The 17,815-nt window shown below is 42.4% G+C and overlaps 3 protein-coding genes across 5 annotated transcripts in view; 2 read left to right on the top strand and 1 right to left on the bottom strand.

Annotated features, from left to right (window-relative positions):
* Positions 1-1,517, top strand: part of taok3a (TAO kinase 3a) — a 76,311-nt gene extending 74,794 nt beyond the window's left edge. For both annotated transcript variants that reach the window (XM_069716358.1, XM_069716357.1), the window contains one exon: positions 69-1,517. In XM_069716358.1, coding sequence (XP_069572459.1) covers positions 69-230 — 162 coding nt within the window. In that variant the 3' untranslated portion in view covers positions 231-1,517. The remainder of the gene's footprint in view (positions 1-68) is intronic.
* Positions 1,518-2,354: 837 nt separating this feature from the next.
* pebp1 (phosphatidylethanolamine binding protein 1) lies at positions 2,355-4,355 on the bottom strand. The gene is made up of 4 exons (XM_069716375.1): positions 4,158-4,355; positions 3,764-3,873; positions 3,057-3,157; positions 2,355-2,771 (listed from the first exon to the last, which is right to left on the bottom strand). Exons 1-4 carry the CDS (start codon positions 4,290-4,292, stop codon positions 2,554-2,556), a joined length of 564 nt encoding a protein of 187 aa, XP_069572476.1. The 5' UTR covers positions 4,293-4,355; the 3' UTR covers positions 2,355-2,553.
* Positions 4,356-6,629: 2,274 nt separating this feature from the next.
* vsig10 (V-set and immunoglobulin domain containing 10) lies at positions 6,630-17,087 on the top strand. 2 transcript variants are annotated; one of them, XM_069716374.1, is made up of 9 exons: positions 6,630-6,913; positions 7,010-7,303; positions 9,525-9,830; positions 11,883-12,137; positions 14,353-14,637; positions 14,891-15,004; positions 15,170-15,182; positions 16,533-16,675; positions 16,754-17,087. In XM_069716374.1, the coding sequence occupies exons 1-9, from the start codon at positions 6,862-6,864 to the stop codon at positions 16,846-16,848; spliced, it is 1,557 nt and encodes a 518-aa protein (XP_069572475.1). In that variant the 5' UTR covers positions 6,630-6,861; the 3' UTR covers positions 16,849-17,087. The 2 variants fall into 2 exon arrangements, with proteins under 2 accessions (XP_069572475.1, XP_069572474.1); XM_069716373.1 differs by having other exon boundaries at positions 14,888-15,004.
* Positions 17,088-17,815: the final 728 nt, after the last annotated feature.

Below are 17,815 nucleotides of genomic sequence, written 5' to 3'. Positions count from 1 at the left end.
TAGTTCAAGAGAACTAAACTACAGGCGTCAAACACTGAATGCTCCTCGTTGCTCCGTGTCTCCTGCAGATTGAAGAGGAGCTGGTTTCCCTTCAGAAGGAGCGAACCGACCGGATCAAACACCTGCTGGAGCGCCAGGAGCGGGAGATCGACACTTTCGACATGGAGAGCCTGCGTCTGGGCTTCGGCAACCTGGGCACCCTGGACTTTCCCAAGGACGACTACAGATGAGGGACCGCCACCGCTGCTGCCGCCGCCGCCGTCTCTCGTTGTCCCCGGGCGTCCGTCTGCCTCAGAACACCTCTCCTCTCCTCTGACCTGACCCGACCCGACCCGACCCGACCCGACCTGACCCGACGGTGCAGGTGTTCACTGCTGCTGCCGCTGTCGCCCTCAACTCCAACACACGGACGCATTAAAAACAAACAAAAAAAACAGGAAAAAAAACAACAACAAGAGCTCCAGATTGAGCTCCAGTGTGTTTCCTGGGCATGTCAGGAGGTCGATGGCAGGTTTGAGTGCCCCAAACCCACCTAAACTTCCTCCCCCCTCCTCGCCTCTCGTGGTGTCACAAGATGACGAAAAAAAAAAAAAAAAAAAATGCTGGATAACTTCCTGTAGTTGTCATGTTTTTTTGTAAGAATAATGATAACATAGTCACCGTGTTTCTCGTTTCTTGTGCAATGATGACACTTTTGGTGTGACTAAAAGTGGAAGTCGAGAGAAGGAGGGAGAGAAAAATGAGGGCAGAGATTGTTCCACGATCATGCATTTCCAGAGGTGATTAGGCTTTTTCTTACTTTGGTTTTTTGGGGGTCTCAAGAAGTGCAAAAACAAATCTCTCAAAGCGATAAATCAAACAACAGATCCCTCTGCAGCCGTCGGTCTTTTTGGTATTTATTCATCAGGACATTTTTAGGACAAATTTGATACTTTGAGGGAAAAATCTCACAATGTACATACAGGTACGCTGATACTCAATGTGATTCCTGCGGGTGAATTTGATTACTGGAGGGGGTGAATCATGGTACTCCACATGTGTATCGTACTGATTTCTCTGCACTGGCAGCCAATGTGAAAAATAATACATGTGACACGTGAACTCCCAGCTAGCACAAAGGGCTTCATGGGGAGGGCAGGGGAACTTGTACTTTGTGTATAGAAGGATTTATGGAGAGCTTTTACTTATTTTCGTATCGTATTTTAACTGTCATTCAAATCAGAAAATAAATTTTTAAAGGCGCTTTTTCTTTTCTTTTTCTTTTCTCCCCCCTCCTCGGATAGTATTTGAGGTCCTGTCATCTATCAATGGGATTTTCATTTAGATTTTTTTTTTTTTTTTTTTTTTTTTTTTTTTCATTTGCTTTACACAACTCTCGAGCTGTGTATTTTCTTATAAAACCAGACCAGTATGATGCTTTATTATTGCATGCACTTTAATTTTTTTCCAGGTTAAAAGAAAGCATGAATCTGTCAGAGCTTTTAATTATATTTGTAAATAAAGTGCTCATCACACAAGCTAAGGATGTGTTGTTATATATGTCCAATCAAAATCATCATATTCACTGTGTAAAATAAAACAAACCGAAAAATACAGTATGTTAAGCTTTAGATTTACATTGGTTAAGAAGTTCGGCGGTCTCTAACCTCAGCGCTGCGAACATGTCAAGTCCTCAGCTGAGCTTTGTTTTAAAGGTCCTATATTTGATACTTTTTTCAGTTTTATTTGATTTCCAGAAGATATTTTTGTGGTCTTAAACGCCACAAAAGATCTCAACACCGTATTAAGTCTCCTCTCTAAAACAGACTGTTTGGTTTCTGTTTCTTTAAGGCACATTGATTTTAATCACCCTCTCTTCTGATTGGCTGAATCTCTTCTGAGTTCAACGCAGTGGGTTGGATAGTGGGAATTTGAATGTTTACAATATGGGACCTTTAAATATTCCACCTGAAGCTGTTCATGGTCCAGTTGGAACTATTGTTGTCGTATTGTAGGAGTAGGGTGAAGTCACTCTGTCGGGCTGCTGCTCCGTATGACAGATCCTCGTCTCAAATGCGAGAACCGGCCGAAGCAAACAGAGGCCAGTTTGAGAAAATGAAAACCCACTTGTCAGCAAAAAGAAAGTTGACTGAAGGTCTGCTGGATATAAAAAAAAATAACTGGTATTATAATTCCTCCTGACCGCAGCGATCTTACTGCTTTATGTTCCGCAAATGAGCAGTTAGATCGGCCCCTCCTCCACAACTGAAAAGCTGGCCCTGATAATATTTTATAAAATGATTAATAATGTGTTGTTAAGGAGCATCCGACACAGTGGGGCGATCTTTTAGACATTTCTACAAAGAACACAACCATTTCAGTGTTTGAGAGATTTATTGCATTATGAGTACAGGTGACGTCATGTTATCTTTCTCACTTCACGGGAAGGCAACAGAGGGAAACAAAGTACTTTTCAGCGGCACACAAACTGCTTTTGTCCCTGTTGGGGTTTCATGCTTCTTGGCAAGAAAGGGAATTTCCTCCAGACCAGCAGCGGAGGAGTCTCTTTTCTTTTTATTTTCCAGCCAGCTGCTCGTACAGTTTGGGGACGTAGTCGTCCCACTCCGCCTGGTAGCAGGTTCCCGCCACCGGAGCTCCCAGGTTGTATTTCTGCCGGAAGCTCTGGATCTTGAACTTGCCGCGGTTGTCTCCGCAGCGGTTGGTGAGGACGGTCTCGCAGCAGGAGACGCTGCCCGGCTGCTCGTACACCAGCCACACGTAGCGGTGGAGACCTGCGGGGGGGACGAACACTCGTTAAACCTCGGAGAAAATCAGGTCGGAGCGGCGAAGGCTGCAGACGTACCACACCGGCATAGTTTTAACACAACTCATTTCACAAAGGAAAGTCTGCACCAATTCACCTTCAGTTCAGTGTCCAACTTAAAACAGGAATTCAGTTGAATTTAACCCTGAACATTGCACACCAATCTAATGATAAGTTGCTAAAACATTAAGTCCAAGTGTTACAGAAACCGTCTTTGTCCCTGGACTTTCTGTCTCTACCCTCATTGTCTCACCTGTGCCTTTGGGCGGACCGGAGCCCACGTAGTCGGACATGACGCAGCCAGAGGACACGTCATTCCCTTTCATGTTGACCACCAGAAAGTGGTGCCACTCCCTTCAGAAAAACGGGAATTTGTTTAAACCACCATGAATTCAAAACGATGCAAAATCTGGAGCAGGAGAAGCCATCTTTGTTTTCATGCACACAAATATAGCAATGCACATGTAGGCCCGTCACAAATATTACATCATCGGCCGAACGCGATCATTTCAGCTGACTGCATTTATTTCGTCGACTCATTAGCATTATTTCTAACCAGATCAAACTAACAGAAACGTCATGTTTCCATCAGTTTCCCCCCATTTGAGGTTTGACTGGCATCAATCTGTTGTGCAGAATTAGCACCTCCATAGTACAACATTTATTTAGACTACGTCTACCTGTCATCGTCAGTGATTTATTTGTACATGTCAGTAGAAAGCTTTGGATATTAAAGTTTATATTGAAATCACTTTTTTGTTTACAAAGCCTATAGAAAAAAAACAAAAACCAGAAATGTAACGTGCATCTATGTGTTCCTAAGTTCACTGCCGTTAGCCCAAATGTCTCTTCTTCTTCATAAGGTGTGTTATTTAATTCTGCATATTATGAGCTTTTCAACAACAACCAATGATTCAACAGCACCAAAACACACAGGAGTCACACAGCGTCTCTTCCCACCTGAACTTGGGGTCTTTCCTGCTGGGAGCGTCAGGGTCGGTCAGGGCCAACGTGTACAGTTTACCGGGGTCACATCCCGCCCACTCGATGCAGGAGGGTCGATTCTGCACCTGGAGAAGCGATTCAAACGAGCGCGTCAACTTTGAGCGGAGAAGGATGCTGCAGCTGTGGCGGCCGGCGCCCACCAGGGGGCGCTGTTCGCCTTCCAGTCCAGCTGCAGACAAGGCTGCGGCCATTACGTAACCCGATTCATTGCTCGCATGTTGGTCAACACACTGACGCCAAAGTAATCCACCAGCGTTAGTCCGGTGTTACCGTCCCGTCCCGTATCATGCGTGTTTAAGGTGAACCCAGCAGCGACGCGTGGCCGGCCAGCGGGACTGAGCGGACTAACCTGTGTTGGAGTGAGCACTTTGCCGAGCTCGTCGATCTCCACGGAGTCATATCTGATGGTCAGGGACTGTGCCGGCTGCTCCTCGACCTCCTTCAGGGACAGAGGTCCGCTCCACTGGCTCAAATCAACGGGCATCTCTGCGCTGTCGTCGTTTCGCTGCAGCTTCAGACTGACACGCTCGATCACGTGGTGCGTTCACGTGCCGCCGCGAGATCTGGGACCTGGTCGAGAGCGTGGTCCGTGGAGTTGAACAATTCAACCAAATACGCACATACTTTTTAAGTACATTTGAAGCAAAGCCTTCACAAACTACCTTTGATAATCGTGTTTTGTAAAGTCCCTGCTGAAGCCTTCCATGTTTTATAAACTATCGACATTTGTAAAGAATGATAATATCACAGATTTTGTTTGTTCTTATTAATGATGAGTTAGTAACTCTAAACGCCTCCTTAGGACTCCTTCCTAATTATGATGCCAAGTTCATTGAAAAGTAAATGAACTTCTTGGTGCTTCTTCTGTTCGATGCTGTGTGTTGAATTCAGTTTTCTTTCTGTCCGAGTAAACTGACGACACGTAAACGGCACACACGGCAACAAACAGCACCCGCTGCGAGCGACCACCAGAGGGCGCAGTTGCTCCATGACAACGCGCATTGTGATTGGCTGAAACGTCCGTCAGTCAGATCACTGCTGAGCTCGTCCCTCCTCCAAGCTCCCGCGCTCCAGTAACACACTTTCCAGACATCCCATGTTTAGAGACTGGTGAGGAAAATGTGTGATTGACTTTTTGAATTACAAAATATTTTGTCCCCTGTTAAACAATTGCTGTCTGTTTGCCACACTCGTAAGATGCATCGTTATCCCTCCGGTTAGAGAAGGTCTATGGTTGCATAGTGTTTTAGTTGTAGTACCTACAAAACACCTGAAACCACCATGACACGATTTTGTTGTAATATATTTTTGAATGTTAGCACAGAGGTTTGAGTTGACTTGAGGAGCCCGGTTTCATAAACAGTCGTGACATTTTCTAGCAATTTCTAACATTGCTATGAATCTGAGTTGGTATGAACGCACACGTTCATCAGTGCAAAGGCTTGGTTTATTTAGATCAGCAATTATTTATTTATAATGTCATGTTGTCAGTCATGCAACCTGCTAAATGAGAGTTTCCCGCATGGATCGCATTTGAATTGATCACCCAGAGTACATACACAGTATGTTGCACATGTTTTACAGGAACGGCAGGTTTATTCAGTGAAAATAACAGTAACTATGTTAAAGCAGCACACACAGTGTACATTATTCTCCCTTGTGCTGCATTATTTAAGGCGACATTTCAATCGGGGCCCACGTTCATCGTCAGATGATACCGAACATACCTTCTTATGTCTTTTTAAATCAAATCAATGAAAGGACCACCCAGCTGGTATTTTACTATCATATCCTGTAGTAAACCATTCAGGCAGCCAATCATCAAAACAAGTCCCGTTTCATGACTGTCATGTAGCTTTTGATCGTAGAAGGAGATCCAGAGGAGCAACTACATAGAGCTCCTCAGCTGCTGCTCCCAAAGTCTGGACTATACCTCCTACCAGAGACCTGTTTTACACATATTGTTAATATGTGAGGAATATTTATACAGAACTGAGTTTTTAACATCACTGCTATTTAAGTTATATTTCATTCATAATGTAGTTTACTTTAACCACCGTCCAGTGTTATAATGATGTCATATTGCATGTTCTTAGTCGTCTCATAAGTGCATGTGCGGTGTAATAATAAATCCAAAAACATGCACCTCAGGTCAGGTTACCTGGCGCCGCGCTAGTGGCAGCCTGCTGCAGCATCTCCCCCCTGACAGCCCCCCTACTGTAGTGAAGAAATTTCCCCTCGGGGATTAATAAAGTGTATAAAATCACAAAAAAAAAAAATCTAAAAAATAATAATACCAATATTACTTGTTTTATTTTGTTGTGATATTTTAGTCTTTTAATGTATAATGGTCAGGTTAGTGAAAGAAAGAAAGAAAGAAAGAAAGAAAGAAAGAAAGAAAGAAAGAAAGAAAGAAACAAACAAACAAACAAACAAACAAACAAACAAACAAAGAAAGTGTTATAATGATGTCATATTGTTTGTTCTTAGTCGTCTCATAAGTGCATGTGCGGTGTAATAATACTAATATTACTTGTTTTATTTTGTGATATTTTAGTCTTTTAATGTATAATGGTCAGGTTAGTGAAAGAAAGAAAGAAAGAAAGAAAGAAAGAAAGAAAGAAAGAAAGAAAGAAAGAAAGAAAGAAAGAAAGAAAGAAAGAAAGAAAGAAAGAAAGAAAGAAAGAAAGAAAGAAAGAAAGAAAGAAAGAAAGAAAGACCGCTAATTTATCATCTAACGACAAAAAGTAGTCTAAAATGTTGTGCCTGTGCCTTTAACAAGGTGAGCTCTAGGTGTGGTGTCCTCGTGCCCAGGTTTCCGGATCAGCGTGCTCCAGTAAACACAGCTGGTCCTGAACCTGCCGCAGAGGTCCGGTCCCGTCAGACGGTCACCTGCTGCCTCTCTGGTCCTCCAGCGGGTTGGGATGGGCGGACTGCTGCCCGGGCTGTCACCGCGTGTCACAGACGGCCTCCCGCAGGTGGACTAGTCAGACGGGTTTGGACCGGAAAGCCTTTTGTTCGCTGACATCTGAGGGAGATGTAGGGACGTTATCATGAAGATAGTCGCAGCTGCAGCGCTTCTCCACCTGTGTTTCTCTGCGACAGGTGAGTTGCTGTACCTGCGCGCACGCTCACAAAACACAGGTGCGCTCGAACAGAGGAGTTTCATGGCTTTCTTTTCTCTTTCCTCTCCCGTTAAAGCGGCAGTTTCGGGTAGCGGCTCCACCGAAACGGCCCTGGCAGCCGCACCGGGCGACATCGCTCTACTTCCGTGTTACACCGTCGGTAATGTAACACCGTCTTTCACGACGTGGATGAAAAATGGACTCGAGGTCGCCGCGAGCCTTCCTCCCGCCGGGAGGCGCCTCGCCGTGCAGCATGACGGGAGTCTGGCCATCCGTGAGGTGATGCCTGGAGATGAGGGCAGTTACCTGTGCAGCTCCACGCTGCCCGGAAACAGCACCTTCCAGGCACGTGTGCTGCTCCAGGTAACCGGTAAGTGGACGCATATGACCGGTACCGATTCCAGTGTGATGACAGGACCTGGTGTTGCTCTCCAGAAGTCCATCAAACATCTTGGTATTGAAGACAAACTGGTTCTCCAACATAGCAGACGGGTCACTTACTGAGAGAACTTTGTAGTTTGGCTTTCTTGAAGAAAGTGTATTTTCTTGATTGTTGTTGTTCTGGGTTTTGAACCCTCATGGCTGAAATGTACTTATTGTAAGTCGCTTTGGATAAAAGCGTCAGATAAATGAAATGTAATGTAACAGGAGACTTGTATCGACAGGGGCAAGAAAAAGAAGTCAAACATTTTATTTATGTGCATTAACTTAGCCTATAAATTATTATCAAAATACGGTCAGATGTTCATCTAAGTGACATTATTGAACAATATATTTAAACTACACAACATCACTGCGTATTTCATGTCCACTCTGAGTACATCGTTCAGTCATCGTCCAAGTATGTGAAGCCCGAAGCCATGATGACGTCAACAAAAGTGGAGTCAGGGATGAAAGTCAGAGATTGGAGGTGTAGTTTGGATCGACTTTGACTCATAAAGAAAGAAACAAAACGTTTTTAGTTTGCTGTTCACAAGAAGCAACTGCTGATGTGAGACAAAACGTGTGCGAGATCTCAGAAGGTGATGAATTAAAGCGGGAACGTCATCTCAAAGTGTTTGGATACTCATCTGGTGACAGCGAGACCAACCTCAAACAATATCAAGGTATTTCAGGGTATTTCCATGGTAACAATATTCTTCACAATATGACAAAATGCTGAACATATTTTGTTATTGATTTGATTAATTTTGTTATTACACATATGTAACCAGTGTGGGGAAGGTCACATGAAATGTCATTTATTATAGATTAATAGGTACAATGCAACTGTTTTGATTACTTCATCAATGTAATGTAGTTTGCTCCATTTGATTACTTTTCAATACTTGTTTAACACATATTTTAAACTAGGAACTAAAGCTGAACAGTCCTAAAAACTAAATTTGAACTAGTCATTGTAAACATCCCAACTGAGCTCAGGACTGAATACTGTCAAACTTTTATTAAACGTTCTTCAATATAACTGGAATGAAATTGAGAAGTTTGGATTTTAAAGCAATACCACGAAACAAATCACAAGTATGTCGATCACAACTCAAACAGTAAAGGAAAAATGTTAACGTGCAAGGTCGACATTCAGGTCGACTTCATGCTGAGTCATGAAACAACGATCAATGCTGTCCACTGTTTTCTGTCAGTGGTTCCTGAATAACTCTCTTTAAATATTTCTTCATCTTATCTGACAACATGGCCGCCCACCTTTGCTCAGGGCAATGCTTTCACTGATTTGATTGGCAGATGAGAGGCGGTGCAAATTCAAACAAGAGAGCCAATCAGAAACAAGGCTTTAAACAGGAGGCCTACTTGGTGAATGAGTGGAGCGTGTCTGGGGAATACAGGTTGGTGAAAAGATGCAAAGCAACAGAATCAATATTATATATTCATGGAATGTATTCAGATATAAATCCCTTCATAATCACCAACACTTTGAAAAGTAACTGTAATTTAATGACATGTTTTTTTTCTCAGTAACAAAAAAATTACAATTAGATTTATTTTGTAATTTAATAACATAAACTCCTTTACATGTAAGTAGTTACTAGCCAACGCTGCTGGTAACATCCGTCATACCATAACGCTGCAGAACAGTATGATGATATTATGACAGCAAGCCAAAATACTGCTATTAGTATGCTATTGGTTCCTCAGGGTTCAGACTTTTTCTTGCCGCTGTATGTGTGATGGATGATGGTGTCCAAGACAAAATAAGAGAATCATACTTCCAGCTGCCCTGGTATGATGCAACCAACAATTATTTATCATTTTCAATTCATGTTTTTATTATTGGGAAAACAATGGAATTGTATTGCATGAATCAGACACCATTGAAATATGTGATGCTTTCTACTGGTACTTATGTTAGCATCAGTTGTGACCAAAAGCCCTTTCAAAATAAGGGTGTTTATTTTGTACCATTTACTTCTGCAAATGTGCCAAGTTGCAGTATTTACTAATCATGTGATTTGTTTAAGTAGTAAGGAAAGTAAGTCACGTATCCCATGAATTATTACCTTACGTTGAGCTCCTCTTCAGGATACTGTCAGATGAGATGAATCACGGTCGTAATTCACTGCAAACATTTCTCCCAGGTGGACCAGGAAATGTATCCACATCCATCAGTCCCACCACCGCGCTGTCCAACGGGACGCTAGTCGCCCCCCGGGGCTCGTCCGTCTCCTTCAAATGCTCCGTCTCGTCCTACCCGTCTCAGAACCTGACCTGGGCCTTCAGAGGCGCCTCGTCCAGCAACCAGTCGCTGGCCTTCACCTCTGAATCCTGGCTGGACTTCAGGATAGAAGACCTTCAGCCCAGCGATCAGGGAGTTTACATCTGCAGGGCCGTCAACACCGTCTCTCTAAACACATCCACAGACAGAAGACAGCTGCTGGTGTACTGTAAGTACCGAGCAGGAGACTCTGTCAGATTTGATTTCACGTCAGGACTGAAGAAGGTTTCCAAAGCAACATTTTGGGCCCACGGCTCGGTATTACTCAAAATATCTTGATACCTTTTCTGTGCACCACACAGAACATTACACCACACATCGTTCTGATTATTTTACCAAAAGCAGATTCATCAAGAAGAACTTCATCCAAATACAAAATAACTTTCAAGACTTTTATTTTATTATTTGTTCCGATACATTTTGGTATGAACAGAATACCGCAAATTGGTTTTTTCACCAAAAAGGTCAGAAAATAGAAGCTTGTGGTCGACACTGACTGAAGCCAGTGGAACGTGTGTGTGTGTGTGTGTGTGTGTGTGTGTGTGTGTGTGTGTGTGTGTGTGTGTGTGTGAATAAGTTCAGACGGAAAGGAAAAAAGATGAGTCATGGTCCAACAGCAGCTGAGACCAAGACGAGTGAGAGTCAAAAGAGATCAACATGGAAACGAGTGAAACATGTCAGGCGAGTCAGCAGAAGAGCAGCTTTGATTGAAAATGTTTCAGTCAGATGTTGCCACAAACAGCGTTTGACTGAGACGTTTCAGTGATGACATCTTCTGTAAAAATGACGGTATTCTCTTCAGCGTCAGAAGGTTCCGGGTGTTTTTCAGTCATGACAACAATACAATGAATGAACTTCCTGAATTCCCAACGCACAACCTTTGCTGTGTTTTTGCTGACTTCCTGAGATTGCTCATGACCCTTTTAACTCAACAAACATGGAAACACAACGTGTTGGTTTTGGGTTTGTTATGAGCTGAAGTAAAAGATCTAAGACTTCTTCTATTCACACAAAAGGTTTATTTCACAAACGTGTTCAAATCCAGCGTTGAACAGCGGATTAAACAGCAGGATGACTGCAGGCCTCAGGATCAGAAGATCAATACATCAAGCTTTGTTCACTGAGATAGAAACACAACTTCATCACAGTTTAGAGAGTTTGAAAAGAAAAAGCAGACTTCGCCTTCGACTTTGACTTTATTAATCCCACAGTGGGGAAATTTAGTCGTCGCAGCAGCAAAGAAACACAAAAAGGTGCACACAAAATGAAATAATTTACATATACCTATACATGAAATAAGATGGATAAAAATAATTATTTTAGAAAAAAAATAAGAGCAATATATAAATACACACACACACACGCACGCAGACTATATACACAAAAACAAGTAAAATAAAAATAAATATATACCGCTTTGGATGAATGGAAAGGGTCAGGTGCTATGAAATGAAATGAACACTCGGCTTTAATCAGCAAAAATCCTGTGAAAAGAAGGCCGTCTAGTCGTGGTGAGTAGTGGTCTCCAAAACACGTCTCAGGGGGACAACAAGGACAGACACTTTGGGTTGGTGAAGATATTCCTGTATTTCACTGGACAAAGGACAAAATTTTACTTTATTTTTGGACAGCATCTTTCATACAAGAAATGCAGCTGAAAGTGATTTACAGCAAGAAAATGACATGCAGTGTTTCACACATACGCGTGTGTGTGTGTGTGTGTGTGTGTGTGTGTGTGTGTGTGTGTGTGTGTGTGTGTGTGTGTGTGTGTGTGTGTGTAAGGAGGTGAACAGGAGAGGAAATAATACAACTGTGTATTCAGTTCAGTTCAATTTATTTATCCAATGCTACGTCAAAACACAAGTTATTTCAGGTTCCTTAACACAGTAGAGTCCTTCCAACAGAACTTTACGGCATCGTACCAAATAACCTACAATTCAACAAGTCCCGTATGAGTAGTTGCCTTTGGGAAAAAAAAAAAAAAACCCTCCCTTTTAACAGGGAAAAAAAGCCTCCAATAGTAGGAAGGAACAACTCCCCTTTAACAGGAAGAAACCTCCGACAGGCTCAGAGGTCATCTGCCTCGGCCGGTTGGGGAGAGCAGAGAGAGGAAAGAACATCACAGGGACTCAGGACAATGAACTGTTGGCGGGTCGGTAATCTCAGCTCCAGGAGCATCTGCAGAACAACCGATCTCACGATCTGTATTTGTCCTCACCAGATGTCCCCGACAGACACCCTGACTGTATGTGGGCGTCTGCACAGGACCCGTCGCGCGTCCAGTTCAGCTGCAGCTGGCTCGGAGCGTACCCGGTCCCGGAGCTCCGCTGGGGGCAGGGCGGTGGCTTCCAGGTGACGGACAGCCTGTCGGTGACGCTGAACCGCTCGCTGCTGTCCGACGGAGAGACCGTAAGGTGCACGGCGCGGCACCCGCTGCTCGGCCCGGGACAAGAGAAGTCGTGTTCGTTTACCCTCAGTAAGCACGTGGTGGTGGGACGAGCCTCGTAACAATCCCGAGATGAGCAGCTGCTGAATCATTTATGTACTTTCCACTTTAGAGGCCACCGAGACGCCTCTAACGATTGGTGACGATGTTGGAGTTAAAGGGTCGGTTAACCCAAATTGTAAAAAGAAATGTCCCAATGACCACTGCTTGAATAGAACTATACATTTAGTAGATTTGAGTAAAGTAAAAACAAACCAGAAAATAGGAAAACAAAATGAGATTAACCATAGTAACAGAGTTGCTTTCATATCTAGCAATGCAGAAAAGGGCAGCCCCTCATATGGTACAGTTCATAAGTTTGAAATGATCATTACATTATTCTTTCCAAGAAACTTCCCAGAAAATATTTCAACAAGTAAGGACCTGTCAAATAAGGTGTTTTAAACTATGTATAGGTTTCATTGAGGGCTATCGATACCCTCATGCTAATCCCAACATTAGCTGGTCACCATGCTCGATTTCAACAAAAGAATTATTCCCTCCAAAAACCGAGGTCAAATAAACAACATCTGCAACATGACTAAATATCACGTGAACTATGTGAGGAGGAGAATTTGTTTTGTCAGAGAACATTGAGTGAGTCATACTCTACTTATTGATCAAATATACCTCAAGTCCCTCCTGTCTTAAACTCAGGTCAGTGTTCAGAAGAGGAAAACTGATTCACTCATTATGTTACATTACTACAGAAATGAGGCCGTTCTGTCCATGTCTTTATCCCAGTGCCCTCCTTACTGTATACACTTCACTGTGACACTATTAATAATAAGGTGCTTTTTCATTTCCCTAATTCATACTCTAATAATTAGTTCAGTTTAGATTTGAAGTGGCAGTCGGTAGTCTGTCCATGAGGACGCAGGGCTGCATGCGGGACATGTGGACAGTTAGTGAGTCACTCAGTGTTGCAACAGTTACCATCACATGACGGCCTTCTTCAAACAATCTTCTTCCCTTCATCTAACCAGGCAGTCCCCGGAGATTAAACTCTCTTTCAACACGCCGCACAATGAGGTGATGCAAAAGTGTGTGAGCGTAAATGAGTCGCTGGTGTTTTATCAGCCGTCTTTGATGGTTCCCAAAACCTGAACACCAGATCCAGAAATCTGTCGGTGAAATTCTGACATATTCTTATGTAATAAGTAACCAAATGGACTTCTTATGTATCGGTATAGTGAAGTAATGATTCAACCAATTTACAGCTGAAAAAAAAATCTAATAGTTCAATTAGTTGACAATCATTTCAATAATCCATTAACTCTCTAATTTTTCAAGCTTATTCTTAATTGAATATCTCTTGGTTTGGATTGTTGATCAGAACTAGTCAAATGAGCCAAAATAATGTGAACACCAAAAAAAAAGGAAAGGCTTAAAGGTGATCTTTAAATTACTGGTTTGTGCAATTTTTTGTACATTTTATACACTAAACCATTAATCAAGAAAATATTTAGAAAATTAATCAATAGCAGCCGGCTTTAAGTGGAATAAAGCACCCCCCAAAAAATAACGGTTTAATTAACAGTAATAGCCAGAACTGCCATCGAGAAACTTTCAGCATTCATAAAACACCACATTAATGCTACTTTAGTTCTGAAAACATCACTAGAAAAGAAGAAGTAAAAAACCAAAATGAATATCAAGCAGCAAAAAATGAATCGCATAATTTAAAGGGATAGTTCACCGTGTTGGGACTTAGAAGAGAAGATTGATGCCACTCTCATGCTTGTAGAGCAAATATGGGGCGGCTGCCGGGAGACGGTTAGTAATTAAGTCTGGAGACAGCTCGCTCGAACACCGCCCCACAAAATATTCACTTCGCACTTCAGTGTTTTGACAGCAGCGGTTAAACAAACAAGCGTCAATCGTGGTGAGGCTGGGAGGTGGATTCTGTTACCTTCGGTCAGAGCCAGGCTCCATGTTTGTCACTGTTTCCAGTGTTTATGCTGTGAAGTTTCCCGGCTGTCGTGCCGTATTTACTGATCCTCTTCCTTCCTTCAAAAACAATCAATGATTGAATTTGTTTCATTTGTAAATCAATCAACCAAATGCTTCGCTGCACATTTTGGGGTTTATGGAGTCGACTAGAGTAAAAACGTAACCCCTGATTGCACAAAGAGTCTTCAGACAAGTGATGTTTACGGAAAAAGAAGAACCTGAAGACATTTCCGTGTCCGTCTCTCTGTCCCAGACCTTCCTTTCCCTGAAGGCGAGCCGCTGGTCACGGCTCTGGAGGCGACCAGCGTAACTCTAACCTGCGCCGAGGCCACGTCCGTCCCCCCCGCCAACACCACGTGGAGAAAAGGGCTGCAGCAGGACAACGTGGTGGCCGGGTCCAAGTACGTCCTGTCCGAGGAAGGCCCCATCCTCAAGCTGACCATCCTCAACATCAGCAAGGACGACGAAGGCGTCTACTTCTGCCGGAGCGAGAACCCGCTGGGTGTCCGCGAGCTGGAAGTCTACCTCACGGTGAAGAGTGAGTTTGGGATGAAATATTATTCGCATGGTTTTGCAGTTTGGTAAAAAAAAAAAATTAAAAAAAAAAAAGTTCCCGTCAGAGGGAACGATGAACGGTAAACAGGTTGAACAGTTCTTGCCACACGTGAATGGAGTAAACGGCGAGCTTGTCACTGCAGGTGTTGCTCCACCTGTGGAATGCTGACAAACCTGCTGCTGCACCCACGTCCCGCCTCCTAACCCTCTCCTGTGGTTGTGTTTGGTCTCAGCAGCATCCTCCGCGTACACGGGGGCGATCATCGGCGTCTTCATCGCTGCGCTCATCGTGGGATTGGCTGTAATCGTAGCTAAAAACGTTTACTCCAGCCGACACCGGATCTGCCTCGGTAAACTTTGCTTTGTCTTTGCAGCAGAAGCACAGAAACCACAAAATGCGTGCATCAAATGGCTTTTTAAACACATCGCATTTTGTGTTCACGCACATCTGGATTGTTGAACCGTGTGAGAAAATGCACTGATTTAACGATTTCTGTTGTCGTGTTCTGTTTCAGGAGACGGTTTTGGGTGAGTAGCTCACGTTTACTTCTCTATCTCACGCTGCTCATCTTACCGACTGAATCCGTACAGTTAAAGCCCTTAAAAACAGCTTTTGTGCGGCAATCTGTTTAGTAATTCTTCAGTAGTTAATTGTATGTTAATTTCCATGTTGTTGTTTTTTTTTTATTATTCATGGAAACACCTCACCTCCTACCACTGCAGTTAAAACCTGTACAAGTCATAACACATCTTTTTCATACTAAGCTTTTTTTTCTCTATTGTATTAGGTTTTTAAAGTGAGTCAACAATACTTCCATGTGTACATTTTGTGCTTTGTTAGCTTGGCTCCGCCCACCTTCTTCTCACAGGTTCAGTCTTCATTGCATTATAGTCTGGAAGCCTCGTTCCCAATAAGGTGTGCTCAGTTACTCTAAAGGGAGGGTCAGTCGGAGACCAGTGGGGTTGGCTGGTGGGAAGATGTTAAGAGTCGTTGCAACAATCGCGGCGGCGGCAGAGTTTCAGTGCACAACTTATGGTGTATGGTGGTCAATGCTGATTGGTTGAAGGTTAAGGTCTGCGCTCATTAGGATGCAACGACTGGAAACAATCCTCAATAGAGCGCGGAACCAAATATTCTTGCATTGAATATGGATTTGGTAATATCTGGATAGATCTTTGTACCAAAAGGAAAGAATGCAAACAAAATCTACTGACAGACGTCATTCAAACCAGCAATAAAACCTCCATCGTAGTTTGTTAGGATTCTTTTTCCAGCTTTAAGAAGCTCCTAAATTTCTGTAGTGCATTGTGGAAGAAATGTGCCCAAATCAATCAGCTATTTTACACACTGACATCTTGGAGTAAACCGAAAGGTACCCTGGAAAGACTTTTGTTTTGATGCTGTTTACATTTGTTCATATGTGTATCCTTGAGACCTGATGTTGAAACTATTCCCAGAGCAGATTTGTGGAAGAATTTGAAGCCTTGTTTATTTCCTTTCTTTCCTCCTTCCTTTTTCTTTTCCTCTCTGGTTTTGTTGGAGAACTGCTCCATTTTTTATTATTATTTTTTTTTTACGTTAATACTGTCGGATCAGTTCGATAGTGAGAATGAGTTCTTACATGAGCCTCCTCGTGTGCACATGCACATTTTAATTTGGTCACTTTCCTTGCGTGTGTTCTCAAAACCTGCTTAAGCCTCTTTGGAATTTGGACACGGATGTTGACACAATAACGTGTAAAAAGCAGTTGCCAACAACGATCTGATGATTGGTATCAGGCGAAATGGAGTCTCGGGGGTTTGTTATCATGCAGCCTGGTTCCTGACCTGCAGGTGAACTCCAATGTCATAATACTTTGTTTTTTTTTTACTCTGTAGGCAAATGGATGAGGACAGAGGAGACGTGCTGAGTCTGGTGGAGTCCGATGACGAACAGCTCTTTCAAGATGCCGTTCCCCGGCTGCCTCCGATAACCAACGGATGCCACACAACGCTTGTCCAGATACATCGGATCCCGTCAAGTACGAGCTCAGCGTGGCAATTTGTAACAGTTTGTAGTTGAATGTTTTGGATTGTGAAAATGTGCCTCTTTTCTTCAGGTGATTATGAGGATGCAGAAACCGCTGACTTGAGCCCGCAGCAGCAGGAAGATACTGTACAGACAGAAGAGCCGGAGGATCTCGTAACATTTTAGGTGTTGGGTGTTTTTTAGATAAATGTTTCATTTTAGGTGACTGCAAGTTACTCCCAATGAGAATGTGAACAGAATTGGTGGAGGACACCTGTACAAAAAAGTTAAAAAAAAATAAGATCTCTTGTGATTTGTTATTTTCTAAAGAAAATATTTTGAATTTTTTTGTAAGATAATTTCTGATTGATTTGATTGTACAGACTTTTTAATGTGAGATTGATGCAGTAAATGACGCTGTTTTAAAAAAAAAAAAGGGATTCTCTATGTTTTTTGTGTGTTGTTTTGTTTTATGAACATCTTCTCTGTATTGTAAACATGCGTATTAACACTGACTATCCTGGTCTAGAATGAAGCTCTGAACTAGAACCATCAAAAACATGTAGTGGAGTCGGTTGGTAACTCGCTTTTATTACGTCAGAAACAAACTGACTCTCTAAAAATGTCTTGAATCCAACCAGCTTTACATTAGATGTGAAAGAGAAACTTGAAATTAAGAGCAATGATGGTTAAATAAATATTTAATTATTTTATTTACAGGAAATTATTCAACAACTATTATTACAAAGTATTAATAATTTACGCCATTTTTCATGGAAAAAAAACACCAAACATTCGTTCAATCCACACCGTCAGTTGTCAGACTTTGACTTTGTCTTCTGTCGTATTTAATGGAATTTCTTTGACAATTTATCAAATTAATGTTTATTTGAGAAAATATTAAATCCAGATTAGAAGAAAGCTTTAAATGAATGGAACCACGAAGGAAAGTACAGTGAATTGTTTTATGTTTATTCAGAAAACTTTCAAAGCCAATGTGCCAGTTTTATCAAATGTAAATATTCAGATGTTTTAATGATGAAGAGAACGTCTCAGTACATTTAAAAACACTTTACAACCCAAAACACAAAAGAAAGTCAAGGGGCTTTAATAATGCACGATGCTGCTAAAAGGAGATCCAGCATTAAAACCC

This window comes from Brachyistius frenatus, unplaced genomic scaffold, assembly GCF_029030835.1.
Source record: "Brachyistius frenatus isolate BFR_SWC_R1_liver_20210118 unplaced genomic scaffold, ASM2903083v1 Contig_156, whole genome shotgun sequence".
Taxonomy (NCBI): Eukaryota; Metazoa; Chordata; class Actinopteri; family Embiotocidae; genus Brachyistius; species Brachyistius frenatus.
Note: the sequence above shows the minus strand (reverse complement) of the source record. Positions and strands in the feature narration are given on the sequence as shown.